The sequence below is a fragment of the Bos mutus genome, chromosome 18, assembly GCF_027580195.1.
Source record: "Bos mutus isolate GX-2022 chromosome 18, NWIPB_WYAK_1.1, whole genome shotgun sequence".
In the NCBI taxonomy this organism is placed as follows: Eukaryota; Metazoa; Chordata; class Mammalia; order Artiodactyla; family Bovidae; genus Bos; species Bos mutus.
The window spans coordinates 61,181,750-61,206,525 of NC_091634.1; the positions used below are offsets into that span (position 1 = coordinate 61,181,750).

The window sequence follows — 24,776 nt, forward strand, 5'->3', positions numbered from 1 at the left end:
GTACGAACCTTGGGAGTTAGGCTCTAACACTGAGCAGGGAGGACAGTGGTGGCGCTGGAAACAACGAGCACTCAGGTTCTGGGTAAGCACCCTGTGCTGGACTCCGTGCTGAGCTATGTGCCCGCACAGCCCTGCTTATGTCCCCCCAGGGCCCTGTGCCTGCAGCCGTGTGACTCCCAGTCTGAAGACGAGGCAATCAGAGCATGGAGGCACTAAGTAACCCGGGCACACCACGCGCCTGTGAAGTGGAGCCGGCAGTTTGAACGTGGCGTCTGAGTCCAGGGTGGCCCTGCCCACCGCACGGCTCTGCCTCCTAACGCGCTGCACTCAAGCACTCCGGCACCATTGTTTCCCAGGGAAGGGGACACCGAGGAAGCTGCTGCTCATCTCTGGGGGTGCGGTGGGCCAAATCCCAGTGGCCCCCGGAAGCCAGGCTAGACAGTTTCTCGGGCAGCCGGGCTCCTTAACTGACAACAATTCCGAGGTGCTGCGGACCAGCTAAGCGTGTCTTACCGAGCACAGACACTGAAGGCCAGCCTGTGACTGGCGCTGCCCTGGGGCCAGACACAGAAGGAAGGATGTCACGGAACCGGCGTGAGAGCGGGCAGCACCCTGGGTGCCCAAAGCGGCCCTCCCCAGACACGGGGTACCCCAGATGGACGGTGAGGTGGGCGTTGGCTTCAACCAGCCAACAGGCCCCCGGTCACGTGAAGCAGTCCCTTTGGTGCACAGATGGGACACTACAGGACCTGCCTGAGGCCAGGAGGCCTGGCGTGTCCCTCCCTCAGCCGGGGATGCTCTCCCGGGCTCCCACGTCCCTTGGCTGGCTGGAGGTGAAGGGCACGGGAGGCTGAACAGCCCAGGGTGCCGGGGACAGGGAGAGCGGACGATCCTGCCTCCGAGGGGCCGCTCTCAGCTACCCCGCTGGGGGGGGTGCCGGCTGCACTGTCTGGGCTTGGCGTGTGCTCCATGCGAAGCTGGGGCTCTGGAAGCTGGGCTCTTCCTAGCGTGGCACGCTGCGCCCGGTGCTCAGCTCCTGAGTGCTTGCTGGTCTGGAGCCAGAGGTGTGCACCTCCACCCTGGCTCACCCTACCCAGAGAACGGAACGGAGCTCACTCACAGCTTAGAACACATTTCTGTACCAGTTTCAGAGAGTCTAGTTACTCCTGGCGGCTTGTGAGTTATTTCATGGTGTCTGCAAAACCCTATTCTTACTGTATACTTTCTCATAAAGCATCTCATAACGAAGATCATACGTGTACATGTACTATGACTTCCAAATGCGTGGTGCTACTGTGACTATTAAAATACTGACTTCAGGAGTAAGGGTTCTGATATTACTAATACATCCTGATAAAGCCCAGCGCTTCTCCGTGGGAAGCAGCACTTTATTTCTGTAACATCTAACCCTTTATGGCACTCCTATGTTACAGCTCTAATCAAATTAGAACAAAAGTCTAAAAAAGGAACTGTTTCTGAATTCAGAGCTGTTCTTTTTTTTTTTTTAATAAAAGATCTTTATCACATCTTTCAGTCAGCAGGTACTAAAAGTTGGGAAGCATTGATTTCTAGATCTTTCTGCTTGCCTGCTGTAGCCAGCTATACCAGGAGACCTATACTGAATGCCCCCGATGACACTGGTCCTCTAAAACCACATCTAGTCTCGTGTACAGGGACAGAGCCCAGAGCTTTCACCAGACTGTCACCTCGCTGACCATGTCCGCCAGGCGGGGATGCTCCTCTGTCACGGGAGGGGTCCCCACCGGGCCACTACCCTCAGTGGGCCTGGATGCGGTGGGAGCGGCCTGCCTGTGCAGGCAGTGCCCGGGGTGAGCGTGCGTCAGAACCCTGCAGCCCGAGTTACGCTTCCCGGGGACCCTGTGAAAGGCCAGCTTCAGGCAGCACCAACCGGCAGAGCAGGCACCCCAGCCTCCGTCCTCGGCTGCTGCCTCCAGTGGGAGGGGCCGGGATCAGGTTTCCAGCTCTGGGGCCACCCCCTCTCTGGCATAGCCAGTGACTCAGATTGGCAGCTGCCACGAGGAAACCTCCGTCGGAGGGAAACAAAGTGCCAGATAGCGTGTTCTCTGTTGGCTTTTTAATTTCAAAGGCTGGTTCAGCACTTGCTGCTGAACGACGGGTATAAAGCAAGGCTTGGTTCCAGCCAGGGGTTCCCGGCCACAGCGCAGGAGTCAGGGCCTCCTCTGGGCAGACGAACTGCCGTCTCCCCAGTGAGGAGGGGGAGCCGTGCCCCCTGCATGGGGCCGTCAGTCACGGCCGATCTCTGGTCCTCCTGGACCGCCCCCTCCCTGTGGCCTAGACAGATTAGTGACGAGGCTGCGCCAGGCCTTCCTGCCGCCAGCTTTGCCCCTCACCTGCATCTGTCCTCTCTCACACTGCTGGAGGGGCCTTAAGACCACACGGCCCTCCCTGCCAGGGCCCTCCGATTCCCAGAGCGGATCCTCCGCAGGGCGGGCAAGCCTGCCTGCATCTCCATCGAGACCTCTCCCCTGAGTTCCAGCATCCCACATCCACACCAACCTCCTGACCCGCTCCGGCGGGATGCCCAGAGCTGCCCTGAACTCTCCTCTCGACGGGCCCACTCACACCCATTCCTCCTCCTGCTCAGCTTGGGAAACGAAACCAGGATGCCCTGAGCTGGCTCAACCCCGAATCTAGAAGTCCCCTCTCCTCATTCCCCACTCCCCACTCCATTCCATCCGTTGGCTAATTCTGTCAATTCTACCTTCAAAACATCTCCAGCCTATCAACTTTCTCCATATCCTGCCGCCTCTTCAGTTTGAGCCTCCGCCTTGTCTAAACGGACGTGGCAGTGACCCTGACTGGTCTGCGCCCACCTCAGACCCTCCTAAATCCAGTTTCTGCAGCAGCCCCGACCTCCCGTCCCTCCTCAGCCCTGACGTGGAAACAGCACTGCTACTGAGCTTGTGGGGTCTAAACGTAAACATCGGCAGAACCCGCCGATGCGACACAGTGCGGGGCATGGCCGGGCCCAGGAAGGCCTCCCTGAGTGCTCGAGGTTGGCAGCTGGTGCTCCAGCGGGCCTCAGCGGGGCACCAGCGCTGGCCCTAACGCCCTCGGAGCCCCCGCACAACCGTCACCACCCTTTCCCGTAACTTCCTGCTTACGTCTCTGCCCCCACACTGGAAAACCTCAAACTCGGGGACCACGTCTTTTTCTTGGAAACTGCAGGGTTGAACACAGGCTCTGGATGTGTGACAACTAAAAACAAATAAATGAATGGTGCTCGTTGGCTTGCTCCAACAATGTGGGAGAGATCCTAGGAAGAGTCCATATTTACAGTCAGTACTCTGAAAACACCCCCAAGGTCCTGAGAAAGTCAGTGAGAAAACGATGTAAACGGAGAGAAGAGCCTCAGGGTCTACGGAGAAGAGTCTCCTGGGGATGAGTATACGTTTTCTCTCGTGAGTGACCTGTGCCCCAGGGCCCACGCTCAGGGTTGGATTCAGAGAGAAGAACCCCCTACAGGAGGACCTCCACCCACTCCAGCCCCGTAGCCAGCTGTGCCAGACAAAGCGGGGCCGAGGGCCAGTCCAGGGGCTCAGGCTGGGACAGGGTGGTAACAGTCCCTCCCCGGACCATTATCCGCCGGCAGAGCGCGCAGCGGCTGCCCAGGGATCGTCATCCGCCTGCAGAGCTCAGAGCGGCTGCCCGGGGCGGCCATCTCCCTGCCTGGCCTGCACTGCCCCCGCGTGGAAGGCAGCGCCACTGCAGCCAGCCTGGGAGGACAGCTCGCGCACCCCTGCCTGTGCACGCTCCGGCTCAATCACAGGGTGTGCTCTGAGCTCCTTGAATAGGCTTCCTCAGACAGCTGCATCGGCCACACATTATCCTGGACAAGCAAACAGGGCTGAGCAAAAGCGCCTGCAAGGTCCCCCTGTGGTCACCATGTGTGACCTACACTCTTATTGTTGTCTAGTCTCTTAAGTCCTATCTGACTCTTTGTGACCCCATGGACTGTATCCCGCCAGGCTCCTCTGTCCATGGGATTTCCCAGGCAAGAATACTGGAGTGGGTTGCCCTTTCCTTTCCCAGGGGAGCTTCCTGACCCAGGGCTTGAAGCTGGGTCTCCTGCACTGGCAGGCGGATTCTTTACCTTGAGTCACCTAGAGCTACACTTTTATACCTTGTATTTACTGATCTCTCACAGCCTCCAATACTTCCCAAGAGGCAATATGTCCCCCAGAACCAGGTGGGGTGGGCTCTTTAGTGTCCTCTGGACTCCCTCATCAGACAGTCTGTGTCCCGCAAGTGCTGGCCCTGAGCACAGTCAGCCTCAGGGTTTGCTGCGGTCTCCTGTGCCCAGAAAAGATGTAGGCCGCTAGCTCTCCACAAACAGCTCTGGCCGTAACAAACCACTTACCTGGCTGGAGTGAAGACACTGATGCCGCTACTGAAGCTAGAGTCGCAAGAACCATCAGGCCCTCCTGGGGAGAGAGAGAGGGATGAGGCGCCACAATAAAGGTCACTGGGGCCTTGGGAAGAACCAGGCCCGTTCACAAGGACACATAGGGTCTAGTCTCCCACACCTTGATTCTGGCTCTTGGAGAGGAATGTGGCTTTGGGGCCCTGAAGACCCAATGCCTGGTGGTTCCCTGAAGCTTCTGGATGGTATGCGTGCTTGTAGGTTCTCAGGCACAGTGACCTCACAAGCAGGGGCTATCAGTGCTGAACACATTTGGGAAATCTCAGAAGGGGCTGCTGGCTAAAGGGCAACAGATGTTAAAAGTGACTTCTTGAACACTCAACATCACAAGCCGCCAGGGAGACGTAAATCAAAACTGCAATGAGATGCCATTTCACACCCATTAAATAAAAGACATATTGATAGCAAGTGATGGTGAGGAGGCGGAGAAACTGGAAGCTTATACACTGCTGGTAGAAATGGGAAATGGTGCAGCTGCTTCAGGAAAGAGTCCAATTACCTGAACAGGCCTGGGGGAAGGTGAGGCGGACACCTGGGGCAGTCTGGGTGCGCCCGCCAGGAACAGCGCTGGGGCTCCCTGCCGCTGGGGGCCTCCCTCCCTCCCTCCCGCCTGCCAGGAACGCGTTTATGGATGAAACGATACAATGTTAAAAACTGGCTGCAGATGAATTTCCATTGTTTCCTATTTTCACTCTGAGACTTCGCCTCTGCTTTCTTTTGCACAAGTGTGGGCACTTCCCCAGGACCCCGTTAGAGGGGGCTGCTGAGCAGGAGGGTCAGACCCAGGCGGCTTGACCAGACCTCGCCAGGCTGGCCTTTAGGAAGGGTCACATACACGCCAGCAGTTGTTCAGCCCACCCTCCACCTTGGAAGCCGTGGGATACTAGTGATCTTGACAGTATTTGCCAAATCGATGAGTAAAAATGAGACTGTTTTACTTTGTGATTCTGGGGTTCCCAGTGAAGCTGAGCATCTTCAGTTGCCCTTTTGTTTCAACCTCCAGACTCAGGAGCCCCTGGGCCCGGGTCTCAGTTTGACTCCCCTGCTTCCTCACTGTGTGACTTCTGGGTAGGTCACCTGCCTTCACCCCACTGCCTCACCTGTGTAATGTGCTGAGGCCAGGGCCTCCCCAGAATCTTGTGAGAACAATAAAGGAGCCAATGTGTGTTCAGGGGTTAAGATGGAAAACCTGACCCATGTCTCTGTTTCCTGAGGATAAATTCTTAAGTGTTCTGGTACATGCTGCCAAATGTATTGATATCTACCAAACAATGAATGTATTTAAGGTGTTTACTCTTCACCTTCTCCCAGTAGGAGTGTCTGGTTGTTCCAAAATCTCTCCAGGAAGTGTGCATTTCTCTTGTGACCAGAGTGAAAAATGAGGGTGGTAAAGGAGAGTTAAAGGGAATGAGAAAGAAGAGATTCAGTTCAAATACCCTCCACGAAGCCTGGCCGGGTGCCCCCAGTCCTCTGTGACCACGCCCAATGTCCTGTGATCACTCATCTAAGGATCCAACCCTGAGCTCTCTTCAGGCAGGTCCTGGATCTGAGTCACTTAGATTGGCAGTGCTGATAACACCCAATCCCATCAAAGCTTTGCAAACGTGTGGACTCCATTTCACACTCACCCACAGAGGTCACCGGTCCCCCACTGGAAACTGTATTTATAGCTGTGCTCCTCACTCACTGCTTGAACTTTCATCCCTAAACCACTACAATCCGTCATTTAGGACCCATCAGAGGCCCATTACCACCTGGGAAAAGCTAATGCTAAAAGGCAAGGGAGCCAAAGTCCTGCCCCGTCAGGGCACCACTCTTGCTAGGTGGTGGGTCTCATTATAAACAGACCTTAAGACAACTTGACACGGAAGCACCTGTTACTGGGAGTGTGTGACCCATATCACGTGCTAAGAGCTCTACATGCAAAAAATCTCCGAGACTCACAGCCACACCACAGGTTCCCTACTATCACGGTTGCTCCAGTCAATGAGAAAGAAACCTGAAGCACAGAGAGGCCAAGTGGCTTGTCCAAGGGCAAGAGATGAAGTCAGCAGGGCAGGACGCACAGGCAGGCAGGTCTGACCGCAGAGTGTAGACTGTGATGCCTGAGACAGTCAGGAAACGTCATGGGTGGACGGGAGGATGCACCATGTGCCTGGGAGCTCAGCATCAGAGAAAGGACCCTGCGCTGTGGACTCCTCCAGCAGAAGGGGCGGGGGAGGGAGCCAGGGCAAGCAGAGGGGGCTAAGGGCAGCCAACCGAACAAGAGCCACCCTGACCGGAGCCTGTGGGGAGGGGCAAAGGAGAAGCACGTGCACGTGAGAGCGAGGGTGTGCGTGTCTGTGAGTGTGCGTGAACTTGCGTGCAGAGGACCTGGCTGCCAGGCCTCACTGGGGGGCTCGCCCAGGATGTGCTGTGGAGTGCACGGCGCAGGCTGGGTGGGGATGGGCACCAAGTGAGAGAGACTGGGCAGGAAGCTGCTGCCTTCGCTGGGTTGGAAGAGATGGGCAGTGAGCGTCGGCGTCAGTGCTGGTTGAAGCCGGGGACTGAGGAAAGAAATGCTGACTCTCTGGGATTGCTGGCACCTTCTGCTGGCACGCTGGGAAAGCGGTGGTTGGTGACCAGCTGAGCGGGTCTGGAGTGGCTGTGGAGCCCCAGAATTCGCCGATGCCATTTCTGGGCACTACTATAAAGTGAGCTCTGCATCTGCTGAAGTGCTGTTTACGAGGCAGTAAAATCTGGAGCCAAGCTGCCTGAATGTGTCCTGATTTAGGAACAAGATTCTCCTGAGAAGGGAGCTGTTTCAGGAAGACTTAGGAAAGCTGTCAAAAAGATTAAGGGAGCTGCATTGGCCGGGAATCGAACCCGGGCCTCCCGCGTGGCAGGCGAGAATTCTACCACTGAACCACCAATGCTCCAGCTGAGCACTCCTCCTCCCCAGCTGCTCTGCTGCAATGGCTCTCGGTGACGTGGGCATGGCTGTAACCTGACACCTGGGATGGTCCAGCACTCAGTGCTGCTCAGTTCTAGAAGGCCAGTCCCCTGAGGACGCCCACAGGACACGTGCCTGCCATTCTGCTCTGAGGTTCAAGAGAAACCAAAGGGACAAAATGCTTTGGGAACTCTCTTGGCTCCTGCGGGGCAAGTTCCAGACCTCAGTCTGTTAGCCTTAAAGATTTCAGTAGGTTCTGCATCAGTTTAGTCTTTGGCTGATTTTGCAAAGGAGAACATCATCCCAGAGCTGATCGGGGACCTCTCGGTGAGGACAGAGTTGGAGAGATGGAAAAAAGTCTCAGAGTTCTACATTTAGAGAGTCCAACTCTAGACTCCAATAGGCATAAAAGCGGTTTTCTTCATGTGACGGATAAACAAGACATTAACGTTAAAGGAGAAAAGCAGAATTTCCAAGGACCGAATAAACCACAGCTGGGTTGGTCTGAACCTCCTCCCCGAGAATGAGTGGCAGAGGAAAGGCAGGTGGTTCCTGAGTCACTGGATGTCCACCCCTGAGACTTAGCTGAGCCTGCAGACTCAACGGCTTTCCTGCCAGGCTCCACGCCTCTCTACCTGGGCTGCAGCTGAGCTCAGAACAAGGCTAAGGAAGGAATGAATGCTCTCTGGGGCAGAAAGGGCTCAGAGCTACGGTTCTGGAGGCCAGCTGTTGGGTTCAAACACCTCCTGCCCCTGGGAGCTGCCGGATGCTGGTGGTGGGACTCCTCTGCCCTGTGCCCACCTGCTGGAGGAAGGCAGCAGTTCCCACCTGCCGGGCTGTTTCCAGAGCTAGGGGCTGAGACTCGGAAACAGCCCTGGCTGGCTGAGGGAGACCCCATGTCAAGTTCTCCAACCTCTGGGCCCCGGGGGGCCCTCGCTGGGAGGTGGGGGCGGGAGGCAGAGCCCACTCACCGCTGGCTGCCCCCTCCTGCTTTGCTGCGCAGTCCTCAGGGCTGGGGCCTGCCTGCTTCTGCACCACTGGCCTGGGCTCGTCAGGCTCGTCATCCTCGGGGGTGACCAGCTTCATCAGGCTCTGGTTGCAGACATTGGCTACCTCCTTGATGTCTGAGTGCGCCGATGTAAGGAGCGGCCACAGCCAGGCTGGACTGACAGCCCGCTCTGCCGCCCCGAGGGGCTGCCCTGTTGCCTCCCTTCCTGGGGGACCCCTCACCCCAGAGAGGAGCAGAGACTCAGCAGCCTGGGCCTGGGCGAGCCGCTTAGATCTCTGAGGACGCGGCTGAGGTTCGGGCACGCGGTGCCAGCCCCGTCCCGGGCCACCTGGGCCCTCCCAGGGCACGCTCTGCTCCACCTCCTGCTCCAGGGCTGTCTGCAGGCGTGGCAGGTCCTGGGCCCCCTCCCCACCCAGGGTGACCTCGCGCCCCTCAGGGCTGCCCTTGTCACCACTCTCTGGGCCGAAGGATACTCCTCTTGCGGTCGTCGTAGGCCAGGCAGGGCAGGACGGCGGTCAGGATCCCTGAGGAGTAGGGCAGCATCACTCGGCCAGCCAGCTGGATGAACTCCCGCAGCCAGCACATGGCTGTCAGCTGGATCAGGTCGTCTGTGGGGACGGGGTTCCGGGGTGAGTGCGGCGGTGCCCCCCCGACATGCCCACAGGTGCTAGAGCCCTGCAGCGGGGCTGAGGCCTGGCACAGCTCCCAGCCCCCCGGGACTCCCACACTCTCGCCCTTTCCTTCCGTGGGCACCAGGGGGACACGGACGATAGTCCTATGGCTGCCCGTGAGAGCAGCCACGGCTCTCTGCCCTCCTGTGTCCACTCCCCACAGTGGGGTGCAGCTCCTCTCATCAGGAGCGGGAGTTTATTCCCCAACTCCCGGTCTGGGGCTGGCCTTGCGACATCGGCCAACAGAAGGTGGGAGAAAGGATGGTTCAAGCCTCGGCCTCACTGACATCTCTCCTGTCTCCTGGAATCCACTGAATTCACATGAACGCACCCGGGCTAGCCCACCGGGTGACGAGATGCTTGGAATGACTGTCACCGCTGGCCACAGGTGACAGCTGGACAGCCAGACACAAGTCACACGACGGACCATGGGCCTCAGCCCACCCTCCAGAGGACTGGAGGCACGGGACTCCCCCCAGCCCTGGCCTGGCACAGGGGAGCAGGGCTGCCCAGCTGACCTGAGGTCAGTAACAAGGGACTGCGACGGGAAGGAGTTACATTTGGTGGTGGTTTGATACTCAGTAGAAACAGTTATGCGACCCCAGCCCCCAAGCGTTTCAATTCACGGTGCTGATGCCAAGCCTGCCAGCAAGGCCTCCAGATATTCCCCCATCTAGGGCCAGACCAAGTGAAAAGGCCTCCATGCTGACAGAACCAGAATCTCTTCCGCAAGGCCCCACGGCTCCGGGACCCGCTGTCACACTGCCGCCCACTCCCACCAGGACTCTGTCCAGGGTGGGGAGGGGGCTTCTGAGGAGGAGGGCTCTGCAGGGCTGCCATGTGCTCACCCGTGGCGGGGGGGGGCTTCTGAGGAGGAGGGCTCTGCAGGGCTGCCATGTGCTCACCCGTGGTCTGGCAGTGAATCACCAGGATGTTGGCCATCTCAGCAAACTTCACACTCGAGGGGCTCTTCTTCGTTTCCTTCAGGAACTCCCCAAGGACCACCTCACACCTGCAGCGAATGAAGGAGAAGGGAAATACCCCTGCCACCCAGGCCGGGGAGCCTCCCCAATGCTGCTTCTGCTCTGCTTGGCACGGGCGTCCGGGTCAGAGGGACGACTTCAGAGGCTGGGGGAGGAGGCGCTCTTGGCGTCCCAAAGCGGGAAGCTCACATGCCAAGAGAAGAGTAAATCTCACGTCCTTCTGGAGCCTGTGGGTGTGTGTGGGGGACACGTATGCAGCTCCGTGCTCCCCTCCTTACTCACATTTTCCGGATCTCTTTGCCATTGTCGCCCAGGATTTGGAAGAGCCCGTCCAGGATCTCTGGCAGGTAGTCCAGGAGGTTAATGTCAGGCACGGACTCCAGCACCAGGATCTGACCCAGGAAAGAGACTGTCAGGGAAGGTCACGGCCCGAGCACCTGCCTCCTTGGACCCTGGGGAGGAGGCGCCCTGGGGTGTCCCACGGGGGAGGGCGTGCCAGCTGAAGTTGCTTTTGTTCAGCGTGTAGGAAAGCAGAGCTCTCACCCCCAGGCAGCTCAGATGCCCTAAGGAGAAGGGAACCTATGGGAAAGGCAGGCAACTAGCAGGAGAGGTTGACTTCAAAGAGAAATCTGGGTGTTTCCAGAGACGAGGAAGGAGCCCCATCTGCTTCAGAGGTGAACGTGATGGGCTCTGGGGGCAGAGCTGAGGAAACGTGTTTTGGGATCATGTGCCAGCGTGGCTCCTGGAGGGGCAACAGCGAGGCGCCTCCACAGCCTTGGGACACATCCAGGTGGGCCAGAGGGCAGGCTCACGGGCAGCCAGAAACAGCATCAGGGCCAGATCTTACCCAGGAGATGATGAACTGCCGGGCGTACTGGTTGTTGGAGTAAATCCTCTCCCGCAACAAGGGGATGAAGCCCACCAGGTCAAACTTGTTGCTCTCCGTCACGATGTCCTGGGGGTCAAAGGCATATGAGCTTCTGGGGGCTGGGGAGCCTGACCTGGCCGAGTGCCTGACTTCAGGGGTCAGGTGGCCACAGAGGAGGAGGACAGGGCCTGTGTCAGGCAGGCCGAGGGACAAGCAAAGATGGACTGAAAGTGGGAATCAAGGGGAAATGATGCAATGAAAAGGCAAAACCCTTCCTACGTCTCTGTGGTCTGGACTGAATGCCCAGTGAGCTGAGCATGCACTGCCCCACACGGGGGCAGGGTGGGCCAGCTCGTGGGAACACTCGGGGCAATGACGGCTCTGTATCTTGATCCTGCTGCTGACGTAACTCTATATACTCAGAACTGTATATTATCTCACCTACTGTATGTAAATATTTTTTTTAATTAGGAAGAACATCCCAATGATAGAGCTTCAAAGCTCCAGAGACAGATGGAAGAAAGAAATGCTAGAAGTGGGGACCAAGCACTAATACCTTTAAGAGGCGGTCTAGGAGCTCAGATCCGCTTTTCACATTGGGGTCTGGGTCAGCAGCCAACTACGGGAGACACAGAGGCGGAAGAAGGATCACAGTCAATTTATTAAGGCAAAGAATCCACTAGAACCTTGGGGGAGCCTGTTCATGGATGGAAGGAAGGTAGGGGAGGCAGGGAGGCAGCGCGGAACTGGGGAAGACGCAGAGACGCACTCGGGGGCCCTGCTCTGCTCAGGAGCCTGCAGGGCCTGCTGCCACTGGTCGCGTGGCTGCTTCCCGCTGGCGTTCCCCAGGGCGTTCCAGCCTAACAACGCCGGCTCCTCTCCCCACTCCTGGAGGAGGAGCTGGAGCAGTTTTGAGGCTGATTCTCTAGAAACGACTTCATGGAGGGAAACTCGGTGATGCTGAGAGGCACTGAGGAGCTAAGAGGGACCCCAGAGCCATTTTAAGCGGAGCTTTTTCCAGAGTTCCCAGGCTACGCTCACCTCACAGGGGAAATCAGTCTGCACTACGGACAGAGGAGCCTGGCAGGCTGTAGTCCATGGGGTCGCAGGAGAGTCGCACACAGCTGTGCAACGAGCAGTACAGAATTGCCACCTTCGCCCTACCAGGGAGGTCAGTGCTCTCAAATAACTGTTTTCCCCCCAACTTGTGGTGGACTGATGCTTTTGTAAAATGCAGTAAAATCAAATTAATAGAGATGTGGGGGGGGAGCAAACATAAATACAAACTCATTTTAAAAATGTATCATCAGATTCAACATACAAGGAGCGTCCCTGGCAGCACGTGCTTATCTGCTCCCCTGCCTCTGGGGAGAGGCAGCCAGCACTCAAGGCCCCGAGGGTCAGGCCCGGGAGGCGGGGGTGAGCTCAGAGCAGCCGGAGCGTGGAGGGCTCACCTTGCTCAGCCCATCGAAGAGCACGTTGAAGTGGGGCAGCACGGCGCCTCGGGCCACCTTGACGATGTTGTAGAGGGCCTCACAGGCGTAGTATCGCAGCCTGCTGTCGGCGTCGTTGAAGCAGGTGAGCACCGGCTCGATCAGCTCCTTTAGGTAGAGCCCCGAGTCCTGTGATGGGCGGGAGCACAAGTGCTCCTCAGACAGAGTCGGATTTCGGGATCCCAGCCCCTGGCTTCCCCAGAGACGCTCAGACCTTCGGGCTGGGCTCAAAGGCTCTTTGCAAGTCGGCCTCTGGGTTAGGGGCCACGCCCAGGAACCAGCCAGCAAGCCTGGGGTGTGCAGAGAATGGCAATGGAAAACACGGGTCTGCAAACCCCTGCTGGGTTCAGGGCAGAGTCAAGGCCACGGCTGGTGTGTGCGTCCCTCCAGGAGAAAGGCGTACCTTGCCCAGTGCGATGGAGCAGGCGGCCAGGCCGATGAGCCCACCTTTCCGGCTGTGGGGGTGCTGAGATAGGGCAAACTCCTGAGACAAGGTCTGGATCACATGCTTGATCTGCACCGTGTTGTTCTGGGCCACGAACTCTCGGACCAGCCTGGAGAGAGAGAAGAGAGGGTCTTAGGCCAGTGGGATCAGGCTGCTCCTACTCCTGCTGCTGGCTCCGGGGCCTGGCGCTGGGATGAGGGGTGCAGAGGACCTGCTCAGAAAGAGCAATCGGAGTCACGGGTCCTGCCCTAGTTCCGCTGCTGACTGGGGGAGGCTGGCTTTCCCTTCCCCTTTTCTGGTCTCCGTTTCCCCTTATTGAGGATGGAACAAAGAACAGTGACCAACCCCAATTCTGAGAAGGCAGCGAATGTTGTGCTGGGGACCAAAACCTGCAGTGATCCACCGCTTTCATTCAACCCTTTGCTCAGCCCTCCATTCAGGCACTCAGGCGGTTCTCTGTCATTATTTCCGGGGACGGGGCCAAACTGGGCCCATGCCCAACAGGCAGGATCCACACACAACAAGTAGGTGTGGCCGCAGCACACAAGCGTCACCACAGGAGCCAGATGCTGCAGGTAAGTCTCCCTGGGTGGCCAGGGCAGTGCCAACTGAGTCAGACCTTAGAGTCAGGAGCTGGCATTTTCCAGGTGAAGAAAGGAAGGCCGGGCACCTTAGGCACAGGGAAGAGCCTGGCTAACGGCAGGGGCCCTGAAAACACACGGTGCACTTAAAGGAGGGTGAGGAGCCCAGGGTGTGGGAGGAGCGGCTGAAGACAGATCAAAGGACAGAGGAGCTGGTGAAAGGTTTACAGTGATGGGGTGGTGCCTGCAGGCCTCTGTTTGGACCTGGAGAGGCTGCACCGCATGGGAGGGGCTGGTTTGACAGAAGGACAGCACCCCAGCTCTTTAGTCCGAAATAGGGGGCTTAAACATGGCGGAGGCAGTGGGAAGGAGCAGGGAGGGATAGTTTTAAACTAAACAGAAAAGCATTAGGATCCCCTGTAATAGGGGAGAGGACAAGGAGTGTAGAGACGCTTGTGTTTTAAGATGCCATGAGATGGATGGGAGGGGAGGAGACTGTTCCTTCATCAGGTGAGCGGGACTAGCAGAGATGGGGTGCCAGGAAAAGGCTGCATGAATGGCCTGTGGGGGGCCTCCTGCTTTGCCTGTTATAGCGTGTGATTCCACCAAGCCCCCACCCCCACCGCCCCTGGGGCCTGAGGGCTGTGGACGAACCAAGGGCCTTGGGAGGAAGGCAGTTCCATAGGTGTCCATACTTCCTAAGCAGTGCAATAAACCCGCTGGATTCCCAAACAGGGCTCCAGCCAGACGAGTCTCAGTGATGTCAGAGCTCTCTGAGTGTCCACAGACAACAGCCCCTTGAGAAAGGCCCTGCAGGTGAACCAGAGAGCAGCGGAGCATTGGTGGTTCAGTGGTAGAATTCTCGCCTGCCACGCGGGAGGCCCGGGTTCGATTCCCGGCCAATGCAGGGCTGGTTTTTCGGCCTCTTCCAGGCAGACTCCCTCAGAGATCCTGCTACAGGAGCCAGCTCCTCAACCACACCCGGCCTGCTGCAGCCAAGGCTGCTCTGAAACCAGGAGCACCTCCCTGTCCGGTGAGCATGACCAGTAGCTGGATTCTCCACACATGCGCCACTTCCTGGCTGCAGGGCCAAGGCCCGCCTGCCCTGCAGCTGTCAGGGGACTCCTGTGCACCCCCAGCCCCGGCCAGTCTCCAGCAGGAAGCTGTGATGAAGCCTGTGAGCTGTGAAACAGCTCTACATGCCATGTGGACTGGGAGTGGGGACCACACTCAGAAAGCAAGCCCCGGAGTCTCATTGGGCTTCTTGTTACTGAGAGGGAAGGATATGAGCTGGTTTCTATCCTGATGGATGAAGGCAAATCAAAGACACACACACCCCCTCCTGCTCTGGAGCCTAAGCTTCTGTTTCTGCAGCGGTGCTGATGTGGCAGCCTCAGAGCGTGGCCTCAGATTCTGGAAATCAGCATGTGGACAAAGAGGCTGGTCCTGGGGTTAAAGGGAGGTGCTCACACAGCTGCTGACAGCTGGAGCATTGGTGGTTCAGTGGTAGAATTCTCGCCTGCCACGCGGGAGGCCCGGGTTCGATTCCCGGCCAATGCAGCAGCAAACATTTTTTTTTTAAATCATTAAAAAAAAAAAAACCCCAAGAGACTGGATTTGAGATTTCACACCACTCATAGCATTGGTGATACACTCTGAAAACCTGAGAATGACTTTTTCTAGCTTGATTTTCCACACCTGTCTCCTACATTCCACAAAGATTTAGCTCGTTGTCTTCTCATTCCTGAGGAGTCCAGGAGGTAGGGGTTACCAAAGCCACTGCAAGCAGCTGTCCTCCCACTCCCACCCAGACGGGCTGCCTTCGGCCTCTGCTTCTGAGGCTCCCGGGGAACCAGGCTGAGCTTCCGCTCAGCCCACACAAGCGCAGCCCTGGGACATAGAGTAACGTCCTCCATGAGGCTCTGGCAGGGCAGCCACAGAAGACTCAGCCCAGCCGGCAGCACAGCCCCTCCTGGAACCACCTCCTGGCCCATCTCCTTGTTTCAGGTCATAAACAGTCCCTGAGCCACTGGAAGGGGTCCCCCGGCCCACTGGAGAGCCAGCAAACGGCGCATTCCCTGCCTGAGGGGCCTCTGCTAGAATCCGGTGGGTGGGAAATGAGAGGCCATGAGGACTTTCATGCAAAAGAGGAAAGAAATCTGGTGAGGACCGTGCAACGTGAGGAGGGGCCAGGAGAGAAAGAGCGTGAAGCATCTCTGGTGCGGAGGGAATCTGATGTGGTTCACGAGGGGCAGCTTTTGAGATGGGTTCTGAGGGATGAGTAGGTGTTCGTGCGGGAGGAGGAAGCTCAGACAGAGGGAAGATCATGAGTGAAGGCTCACAGGAAGGACAGGGGCACTCGGCTTGGCAGCTTGAAAGGACAGAGGCGGGGGAGAGGCTGCGCCCACTCACGGGCTTGGCAGAGGAGGTGGCCTTTGCTCTGTGAGCAGCCACAAACGGTAGGGACGGTCAGCAGTGGCGGGCGGTGGGGTCTGACCTGCACTGAGGGAGTGCTGAAGACTGGAAAGGCTGCAGAGACCGGGCGCTGGGAGAGCATGAGGAACAGGTGCCGATGTCGGGGCAGGCTGGCAAGGGCAACGGGGCCTCCGGAAGCGGGAGCAGACGGACAACACCCCCTGACCCCACTGTTTGCTCCACACCAGCTGGAAGGCCCCTCACCCTGAATCCCACCAGAACGTAGCTCAGGGCACCCCAGGTCACTACAGACACAATGGCCCCTTCAAGTTCCAAGGCTCTGCTGTCTGCACCCCTGCACTTGAGGGGAAAATAGTGTCCATAGCCAGGAGAACAAGACAAAAGTGGTTTCTTCTGGAAGGCAAACCCTGAGAACATGGAGAAGGCAATGGCACCCCACTCCAGTACTCTTGGCTGGAAAATCCCATGGATGGAGGAGCCTGGTAGGCTGCAGTCCATGGGGTCGCCAAGAGTCGGACACGACTGAGCGACTTGACTTTGACTTTTCACTTTCGTGCACTGGAGAAGGAAATGGCAACCCACTCCAGTATTCTTGTCTAGAGAATCCCAGGGATGGGGGAGCCTGGTGGGCTGCCGTCTATGGGGTCACACAAAGTCGGACACAACTGAAGAGACTTAGCAGCATCCATCTGCCTGTAGAGCGCTGGGCCGGGCCCTTGGGGTCAGCCCAGGGCCACAGCAGGAAGACCTGTCCCACGAATCAGGCCCACACTCTCTACCTGACACACAGGGGGTCAACACAGGGCCGGCTACCTCTCCAATCTGTAGCCGGGCTACACGTGCAACCTCCCTGCAGCCAGACCCAGCTTCCTACTGGGCCTGCTAGTCTACTCCGTGGACACTTCCTGTCCAGGCCACCCCACAGGCAAGCTCCTGTCTCATTTGACAGCCTAGCCAGGCCTCAAACGCCAGCTCCAATCCACCCCTGCTTCTGCTGACCATCTCAGGAAGGACCACTCCTCCTCTGGATGTTGCATTCTGTGCTCACCACCACATCATCCAACGTCATGAATTCTTTCTCACGTGTTTCATGTTCCCAGCTCCACAAGCCAAAGGCAATGTCAAACACTAAACAAACCCCATTGAAGACAAAATCCTTCCAGCACAGCCTGCAGAGTGACAGCACTTACACAGGATGTGCTGGAAGCAACAATAAGGCTGAGATGAACACCTCTATTCAAGGACTCAACCAAGGACTCAAGCTATGAAGACAGCAAACATTTCTGAGAAGTAGCGGGCGACAGACAAAACCGGTGTCAATGTACCTTCAGCCAATAAAACCACAGACGTGGAGCCAAGTCTGTACATCAGCTCTGAGTCTCCCACTCATCAGGGCAATGCTCATCAGTACAATTCGCTGGCAATGGCAAGAGCTAGGGCAGCAACAAGCAGCGGTGGGGAGGGACGGCACTCAAGAAAGGGGTGCTTGATGAGAGAGGCGTGCTTCTGGACATGCTGAATCTTAGAGCTGAACGGGAGGGTCAACTTGGCAAAATCCAAACCCTTTAGTGGAGGAGGAAACTGAAACCAAAGCAGTTAAGGCAGTGGTTCTCAACTGGGGTGATTCTGCATCCCCAGGGAACATCTGGCGACTTTCTGGAGACATTTTTGGTTGTACTAGTGATGAAAAGCTACTGATGTCTAGGGGTTAAAGATCAGAGATGCTGCTAAAAACCCTATCATGCACAAGACAGGCCACCACAGCCAAGAGTTACCTGTCCAAAAATATCAAAAGCACTGAGGTTAAGAAACCCTGAGTTAAGGAATTTGCCAGCGGTCACAGAATGAGCATCACACAACAGACTATACTAGGCCCTTACAAAGCTTTCTGCAGTGATGGAATTGTTCGAAAATCTGCGCTGTCCATTATGGCAGCCGACAGCCACATGTGGCTATGTGAGATACAGGCAGAATGACTGGGGAACTATATTAAAAATTTTTATTTTATCTTTAATAATTTAAATGTAAATAGTCACCCATGGCCAGTGGCTACCTTACTGGACAGGGCAGAACGAAACCCTCTATTTCCTGATGCTTAAACTGGCCTTCTTTCTCTTTCACAGCCTGCCTCTTCTGAAATTACCTACCCACCTGACTTTGTCACAAAGATTTGGCTGGAAAAAAAAATACACGTGTAAAATAACAGCATAAAAATCTCAATGTGCCCAGTTAAACGCCTTGCTTTGTAATAAAAATAACTAAGCAAAATGTCAGGTCATGGTTACACATACAGTGGAATGCCATATCCACAGTTTCAGATACCAACGGTCAACAGAAGTTCAGAAAATATCAAATGGAAAATTCAACAATAAACAACCTATAAGCTTTAAACTATACGCTGTTCTGAGTGCGGAGATGAAATCTCGTGATGTCCCACCAGGACATGAATCACCCCTTCCTCCTGGCTATTCATGCTGTATATGATATGCACCCACTCAGTAACTGTCTGAGTTATCAGATTGACTCTCTGGTATGGTAGTGCTTACGTTCAAGTAACCCTTATTTTACTTAATAATAGCCCTAAAGTGCAACAGTAGTGACGCTGACAGGATATTCTCTTACTGTGCCTAATTATAAATCATAAATTAAACTTTATCATACATCTGTATGTATAGGAGAAAATATAGCATATACAGAGTTTGGTGCCATCCAAGGGGTTTCAGGCGTCCACTGCGAGTCTGGGGACATATGCCCCACAGACAAGAGAGCGCTACTGCACATGTAATTAAGACTGCAGAAACAACAAATCATTCCTACTTCCGCTTTTGGAGAAGGGTGATGTGACAGAGAAAACAACCAGCCCTCTGAGCCTTGAGATTTTGGACCTGACTTCTTCATTTGATCAACTTATCGTCTTTTCACTTCTCAGAAAGTAGGTAAGAAATGAGGCAGGTCAACATCCATAGTAAATTCTCACGCTTCCCACCTCCTTCCCATCGGAGATCACTCTCGGATTTGCTCGTTTTGGCAGAGACCACACTGAGGACGCATCATGCGCCAGGCACTGGGCTAAGCACCGTACATACACAATATCGCTTCACTCTCACCGCAGCCCCTTTGAGATACCAGGTTAAATAACATGGCCCAGATCACACAGTACTGCCCATCTCCTGCTGTTAAGCACGGCACTGGGGGCCTAAAGCTTGGGGCAGCAACACCGGCTGCAAAAGCCTGAGCAGCTGCCCAGAGGAGCGGGGCCCGCAACAGCCAGGACGGAGCCCCGGCTCCCGGAGGAGCGGACCCCGCAACAGCCAGGACGGAGCCCCGGCCCCACTCCCCGGGCCCGGGCCCGCAGCTCTTACTTCTCGATCTCCAGGGCAGCCACCTTCCGCTTTTCGTAGAGCTTGTCGTTGAGGGCGCGCACGATGTTGGGCGTGAGCGGCGCGAAATCCTTCTCCGGGTTCATGGTAGCAGCGCAGGTGCGCCTCCCGAAGACCCGCGGCTCCTCAGCCCGCGGCAGCCGGGGCCGCGCCGGGGCCAGGGGCGTCTGCGGCTCCGCGCTGCCTCCGGCGCCGGCTCATGGGCCACGCCGCCCCAGCCCGAGTCTCGCGGGGCCGCGCGCCGCCTCGGAGTCCCGGCGTGAACCTCGTCTCCGTCCCCCTGCCCCAGGCCAGCCAGCAGCTCACGGGTGCAGTGCCTGCCGGGCGCCAGGTGCGGCGGCCATGTTTCCCGGGTCAGGTGACCTCAGGCAGCTTCCGCCTTCCGCCACTGGGCCCGCCCCTCGCCGGCCACACCCCCGGGGGGTCGGCTACGCCCCCGCAAGGCTGCACTCCCTGCCCCCACTCTGGCCGGCAGCCCCCCACAGTATGGCCAGTGTTTGAAGCCTGCTTAGAGCCGGCACGTGTACCATGTACTCCGCTGCCTGCACATAATAGGCTTGGCACCTGATGGGCTTCTGCAGACGTTCCTGAAAACGAAGGGGCTCTTCAATCGCTTGGCATAATTTATTCCACACCTACTGAATCTCCTAGTTCATTCACTAGTCATTAGTCAATTTCTTATATGCCAATGTTACAAATTAGAGTAACGCCCTCTTGATTTTCGCTATATCCTAGTCACTTGTCAGATCAGTCGCTCAGTCGTGTCCGACTCTTTGCGACCCCATGAATTGCAGCATGCCAGGCCTCCCTGTCCATCACCAACTCCCGGAGTTCACTCAGACTCACGTCCAACGAGTCCGTGATGCCATCCAGCCATCTCATCCTCTGTCGTCCCCTTCTCCTCTTGCTCCCAATCCCTCCCAACATCAGAGTCTTTTCCAATGAGTCAACTCTTCTCATGAGGTGGCCAAAGTACTGGAGTTTCAGCTTCAGCATCATTCCTTCCAAAGAAATCCCAGGGCTGATCTCCTTCAGAATGGACTGGTTGGATCTCCTTGCAGTCCAAGGGACTCTCAAGAGTCTTCTCCAACACCACAGTTCAAAAGCATCAATTCTTCGGCGCTCAGCCTTCTTCACAGTCCAACTCTCACATCCATACGTGACCACAGGAAAAACCATAGCCTTGAATAGACGGACCTTTGTTGGCAAAGTAATGTCTCTGCTTTTGAATATGCTATCTAGGTTGGTCATAACTTTCCTTCCAAGGAGTAAGCGTCTTTTAATTTCATGGCTGCAGTCACCATCTGCAGTGATTTTGGAGCCCAGAAAAACAAAGTCTGACACTGTTTCCACTGTTTCCCCATCTATTTCCCATGAAGTGATGGGACCGGATGCCATGATCTTTGTTTTCTGAATGTTGAGCTTCAAGCCAACCTTCTCACTCTCCATTTTCACCCTCATCAAGAGGCTTTTTAGTTCCTCTTCACTTTCTGCCATAAGGGTGGTGTCATCTGCATATCTGAGGTTATTGATATTTCTCCTGGCAATCTTGATTCCAGCTTGTGTTTCTTCCAGTCCAGCGTTTCTCATGATGTACTCTGCATATAAGTTAAATAAACAGGGTGACAATATACAGCCTTGACGTACTCCTTTTCCTATTTGGAACCAGTCTGTTGTTCCATGTCTAGTTCTAACTGTTGCTTCCTGACCTGCATACAAATTTCTCAAGAGGCAGATCAGGTGTTCTGGTATTCCCATCTCTTTCAGAATTTTCCACAGTTTCTTGTGATCCACACAGTCAAAGGCTTTGGCATAGTCAATAAAGCAGAAATAGATGTTTTTCTGGAACTCTCTTGCTTTTTCCATGATCCAGTGGATGTTGGCAATTTGATCTCTGGTTCCTCTGCCTTTTCTAAAACCAGCTTGCACATCAGGAAGTTCACGGTTCACATATTGCTGAAGCCTGGCTTGGAGAATTTTGAGCATTACTTTACTAGCGTGTGAGATGAGTGCAATTGTGCGGTAGTTTGAGCATTCTTTGGCATTGCCTTTCTTTGGGATTGGAATGAAAACTGACCTTTTCCAGGCCTGTGGCCACTGCTGAGTTTTCCAAATTTGCTGGCATATTGAGTGCAGCACTTTCACAGCATCATCTTTCAGGATTTGGAATAGCTCAACTGGAATTCCATCACCTTCACTAGCTTTGTTTGTAGTGATGCTTTCTAAGGCCCACTTGACTTCACATTCCAGGATGTCTGGCTCTAGGTGAGTGATCCCACCATCGTGATTATCTGGGTCGTGAAGCTCTTTTTTGTACAGTTCTTCTGTGTATTCTTGCCATCTCTTCTTAATATCTTCTGCTTCTGTTAGGTCCATACCATTTCTGTCCTTTATCGAGCTCATCTTTGTATGAAATGTTCCTTTGGTATCTCTGATTTTCTTGAAGAGATCCATAGTCTTTCCCATTCTGTTGTTTTCCTCTATTTCTTTGCATTGATTGCTGAAGAAGGTTTTCTTATCTCTTCTTGCTATTCTTTGGAACTCTGCATTCAGATGCCTATATCTTTCCTTTTCTCCTTTTCTTTTCGCGTCTCTTCTTTTCACAGCTATTTGTAAGGCCTCCCCAGACAGCCATTTTGTTTTTTTGCATTTCTTTTCCATGGGGATGGTCTTAATCCCTGTCTCCTGTACAATGTCACGAACCTCATTCCATAGTTCATCAGGCACTCTATCTATCAGATCTAGGGCCTTAAATCTATTTCTCACTTCCACTGTATAATCATAAGGGATTTGATTTAGGTCATACATGAATGGTCTAGTGGTTTTCCCTACTTTCTTCAATTTAAGTCTGAATTTGGCAATAAGGAGTTCATGACCTGAGCCACAGTCAGCTCCTGGTCTTGTTTTTGCTGACTGTATAGAGCTTCTCCATCTTTGGCTGCAGAGAATGTAATCAATCTGATTTCGGTGTTGACCATCTGGTGATGTCCATGTATAGAGTCTTCTCTTATGTTGTTGGAAGGGGGTGTTTGTTATGACCAGTGCATTTTCTTGGCAAAACGCTATTGGTCTTTGCCCTGCTTCATTCTGTATTCCAAGACCAAATTTGCCTGTTACTCCAGGTGTTTCTTGACTTCCTACTTTTGCATTCCAGTCCCCTATAATGAAAAGGACATCTTTTTTGGGTGTTAGTTCTAAAAGGTCTTGTAGGTCTTCATAGAACGATTCAACTTCAGCTTCTTCAGCGTTACTGGTTGGGGCACAGACTTGGATTACTGTGATATTGAATGGTTTGCCTTGGAAACGAACAGAGATCATTCTGTGGTTTTTGAGATTGCATCCAAGTACTGCATTTCGGACTCTTTTGTTGACCATGATGGCTACTCCATTTCTTCTGAGGCATTCCTGCCCACAGTAGTAGATATAATGGTCATCTCAGTTAAATTCACCCATTCCAGTCCATTCCAGTTTGCTGATTCCTAGAATGTCGACATTCACTATGCCATCTCTTGTTTGACCACTTCCAATTTGCCTTGATTCATGGACCTGACATTCCAGGTTCCTATGCAATATTGCTCTTTACAGCATCGGACCTTGCTTCTATCACCAGTCACACCCACAGCTAGGTATTCTTTTTGCTTTGGCTCCATCCCTTCATTCTTTCTGGAGTTATTTCTCCACTGATCTCCAGTAGCATATTGGGCACCTACTGACCTGGGGAGTTTCTCTTTCACTATCCTATCATTTTGCTTTTTCAAACTGTTGATGGGGTTCTCAAGGCAAGAATACTGAAGTGGTTTGCCATTCCCTTCTCCAGTGGACCACATTCTGTCAGATTTCTCCACCATGACCTGCCCGTCTTGGGTTGCCCCACGGGCACGGCTTAGTTTCACTGAGTTAGACAAGGCTGTGGTCCTAGTGGGATTAGATTGACTAGTTTTCTGTGAGTATGGTTTCAGTCTTACTTGGGTTTCTCTTACCTTGGGCGTGGGGTATCTCTTCACGGCTGCTCCAGCAAAGCGCAGCCATTGCTCCTTACCTTGGACGAGGGGTATCTCCTCACCGCCGCCCTTCCTGACCTTCAACGTGGGATAGCTCCTCTAGGCCCTTCTGCGCCCGCACAGCCACCGCTCCTTGGACATGGGGTTGGTCCTCCTGGCCACCGCCCCTGGCCTCAGGCATGGGGTTGCTCCTCCCGGCCGCCGCCCCTGACCTCGGGCTGAGGGGCGTGGGGTATCTCCTCCTGGCCGCCCCTGACCTCGGACGCAGGGTAACTCCTCTTGTCGCCGCCCCTGACCTCGGACGCTGGATATCTCCTTTTGGCTGCCCCCCCTGACCTCGGACGCGGGGTAGCTCCTCTCGGCCGTTCCTGCGCCGTCACTTGTACAAGTATTTAAAAAATATTTTCTCTCGAGTTTTAAAATTCCTACTTAAGCCTTGTTTACGCCCATAATGCTGGGTTTGAATAGTGATATATATATTTTTAAAACACATAAATAAATTACAATTAAAAACCAAGCAGTCTGTCTATTGTTATCCAAAAAGTAGATTCAGCTTTTGGGGGTTGTTGAGCCAAAAGGCACAACCAAGCCAAAGATGGGGAGAAGGAAGCATTTATTGTTTCTGTGACGAGTAACACATGTGATCTCTGCCAGAGCAGTGTCTCTCTCTCTCTCTCTCAAAAGCAAGTTGGGGAAAGTTTTAACCCAAAGGTACGTGGATTTTCATGAAGGGGTTTGAGCAGTGGAGAATTCAGCACAGAACTCAGGCCATGATCAACAACGTCCAAGCTTTTAGTTGATTAGAGTCATGAGGGTCAACATTATCATTCAGTCCTCCTCCTAGGTGTGGGCCTTAGTTCTTCAGAACTCGAAGACTGTTTCAAATTGTTATGTCCGTCCCTTCAGGAGGAACTAGGACTCTGCTTTATAGCTGAACTGTTTTTCTTGAGGCTGAAGAGTGGTCTCCAGTTCCTAAAAGTGGTTCCCTATTGTCAGTTGCCAAGAAAATGGGACTTCAAGTGGCTGCAAGGAAATGAATTTTGTCAACACGCTGAGGGAGTTTGGAAGGGAATCTCTCCCCATTTGAGTCTGGAGATGGCTGGTTCATTAGCATGTGTTTTGAGGATGGAATTTTAAGAAAAGCGTTGCCAGGTATCTAAACACCTATAGACCTGGGCTTTCCAGGTGGCTCAGATGGTAAAGAATCTGCCTGCAATGCAGGAGACCTGGGTTCAATCCCTGGGTTGGGAAGATCCCTTGGAGAAGGGCATGGCAACCCACTCTAGTATTCTTGCACTTAAGTATTTTCCAGAAACCCATGTAGATCTATGCTTTCATAAATGCTTCTCTACCTTATGTGTAGAGGAAGAAATTCTTCTTGATAAGCTGGTAATTTCTGCCAAAGTTTTCTTTTAGATTTTGGTAGCAACAATTTAACAATGATTTTTGTGGTTTGTTACAAGATGTGTTTCAAAGCTGTAAGGTTTGCTGTTTGTTTTGTCTAGGAACTAC

The 24,776-nt window shown here is 54.4% G+C and overlaps 1 protein-coding gene and 3 non-coding genes across 4 annotated transcripts in view; 2 read left to right on the forward strand and 2 right to left on the reverse strand.

Moving 5' to 3' along the window:
- The window catches only part of VAC14 (VAC14 component of PIKFYVE complex), a 76,467-nt gene extending 56,831 nt beyond the window's left edge, over positions 1-19,636 (reverse strand). Inside the window, exons 1-10 of the mRNA XM_070388746.1 lie at positions 19,246-19,636; positions 12,825-12,975; positions 12,383-12,550; positions 11,485-11,547; positions 10,908-11,015; positions 10,343-10,452; positions 9,983-10,089; positions 8,880-9,014; positions 8,369-8,521; positions 4,403-4,466 (exon numbers count right to left, since the gene is read on the reverse strand). Coding sequence (XP_070244847.1) covers positions 4,403-4,466; positions 8,369-8,521; positions 8,880-9,014; positions 9,983-10,089; positions 10,343-10,452; positions 10,908-11,015; positions 11,485-11,547; positions 12,383-12,550; positions 12,825-12,975; positions 19,246-19,349 — 1,163 coding nt within the window. The 5' untranslated portion in view covers positions 19,350-19,636. The remainder of the gene's footprint in view (positions 1-4,402; positions 4,467-8,368; positions 8,522-8,879; positions 9,015-9,982; positions 10,090-10,342; positions 10,453-10,907; positions 11,016-11,484; positions 11,548-12,382; positions 12,551-12,824; positions 12,976-19,245) is intronic.
- Positions 7,310-7,380, reverse strand: TRNAG-GCC (transfer RNA glycine (anticodon GCC)). The gene has a single exon. It is a non-coding gene; the product is annotated as a tRNA-Gly (tRNA).
- On the forward strand, positions 14,284-14,354 carry TRNAG-GCC (transfer RNA glycine (anticodon GCC)). Its single transcript has one exon. It is a non-coding gene; the product is annotated as a tRNA-Gly (tRNA).
- TRNAG-GCC (transfer RNA glycine (anticodon GCC)) lies at positions 14,937-15,007 on the forward strand. The gene has a single exon. It is a non-coding gene; the product is annotated as a tRNA-Gly (tRNA).
- Positions 19,637-24,776: the final 5,140 nt, after the last annotated feature.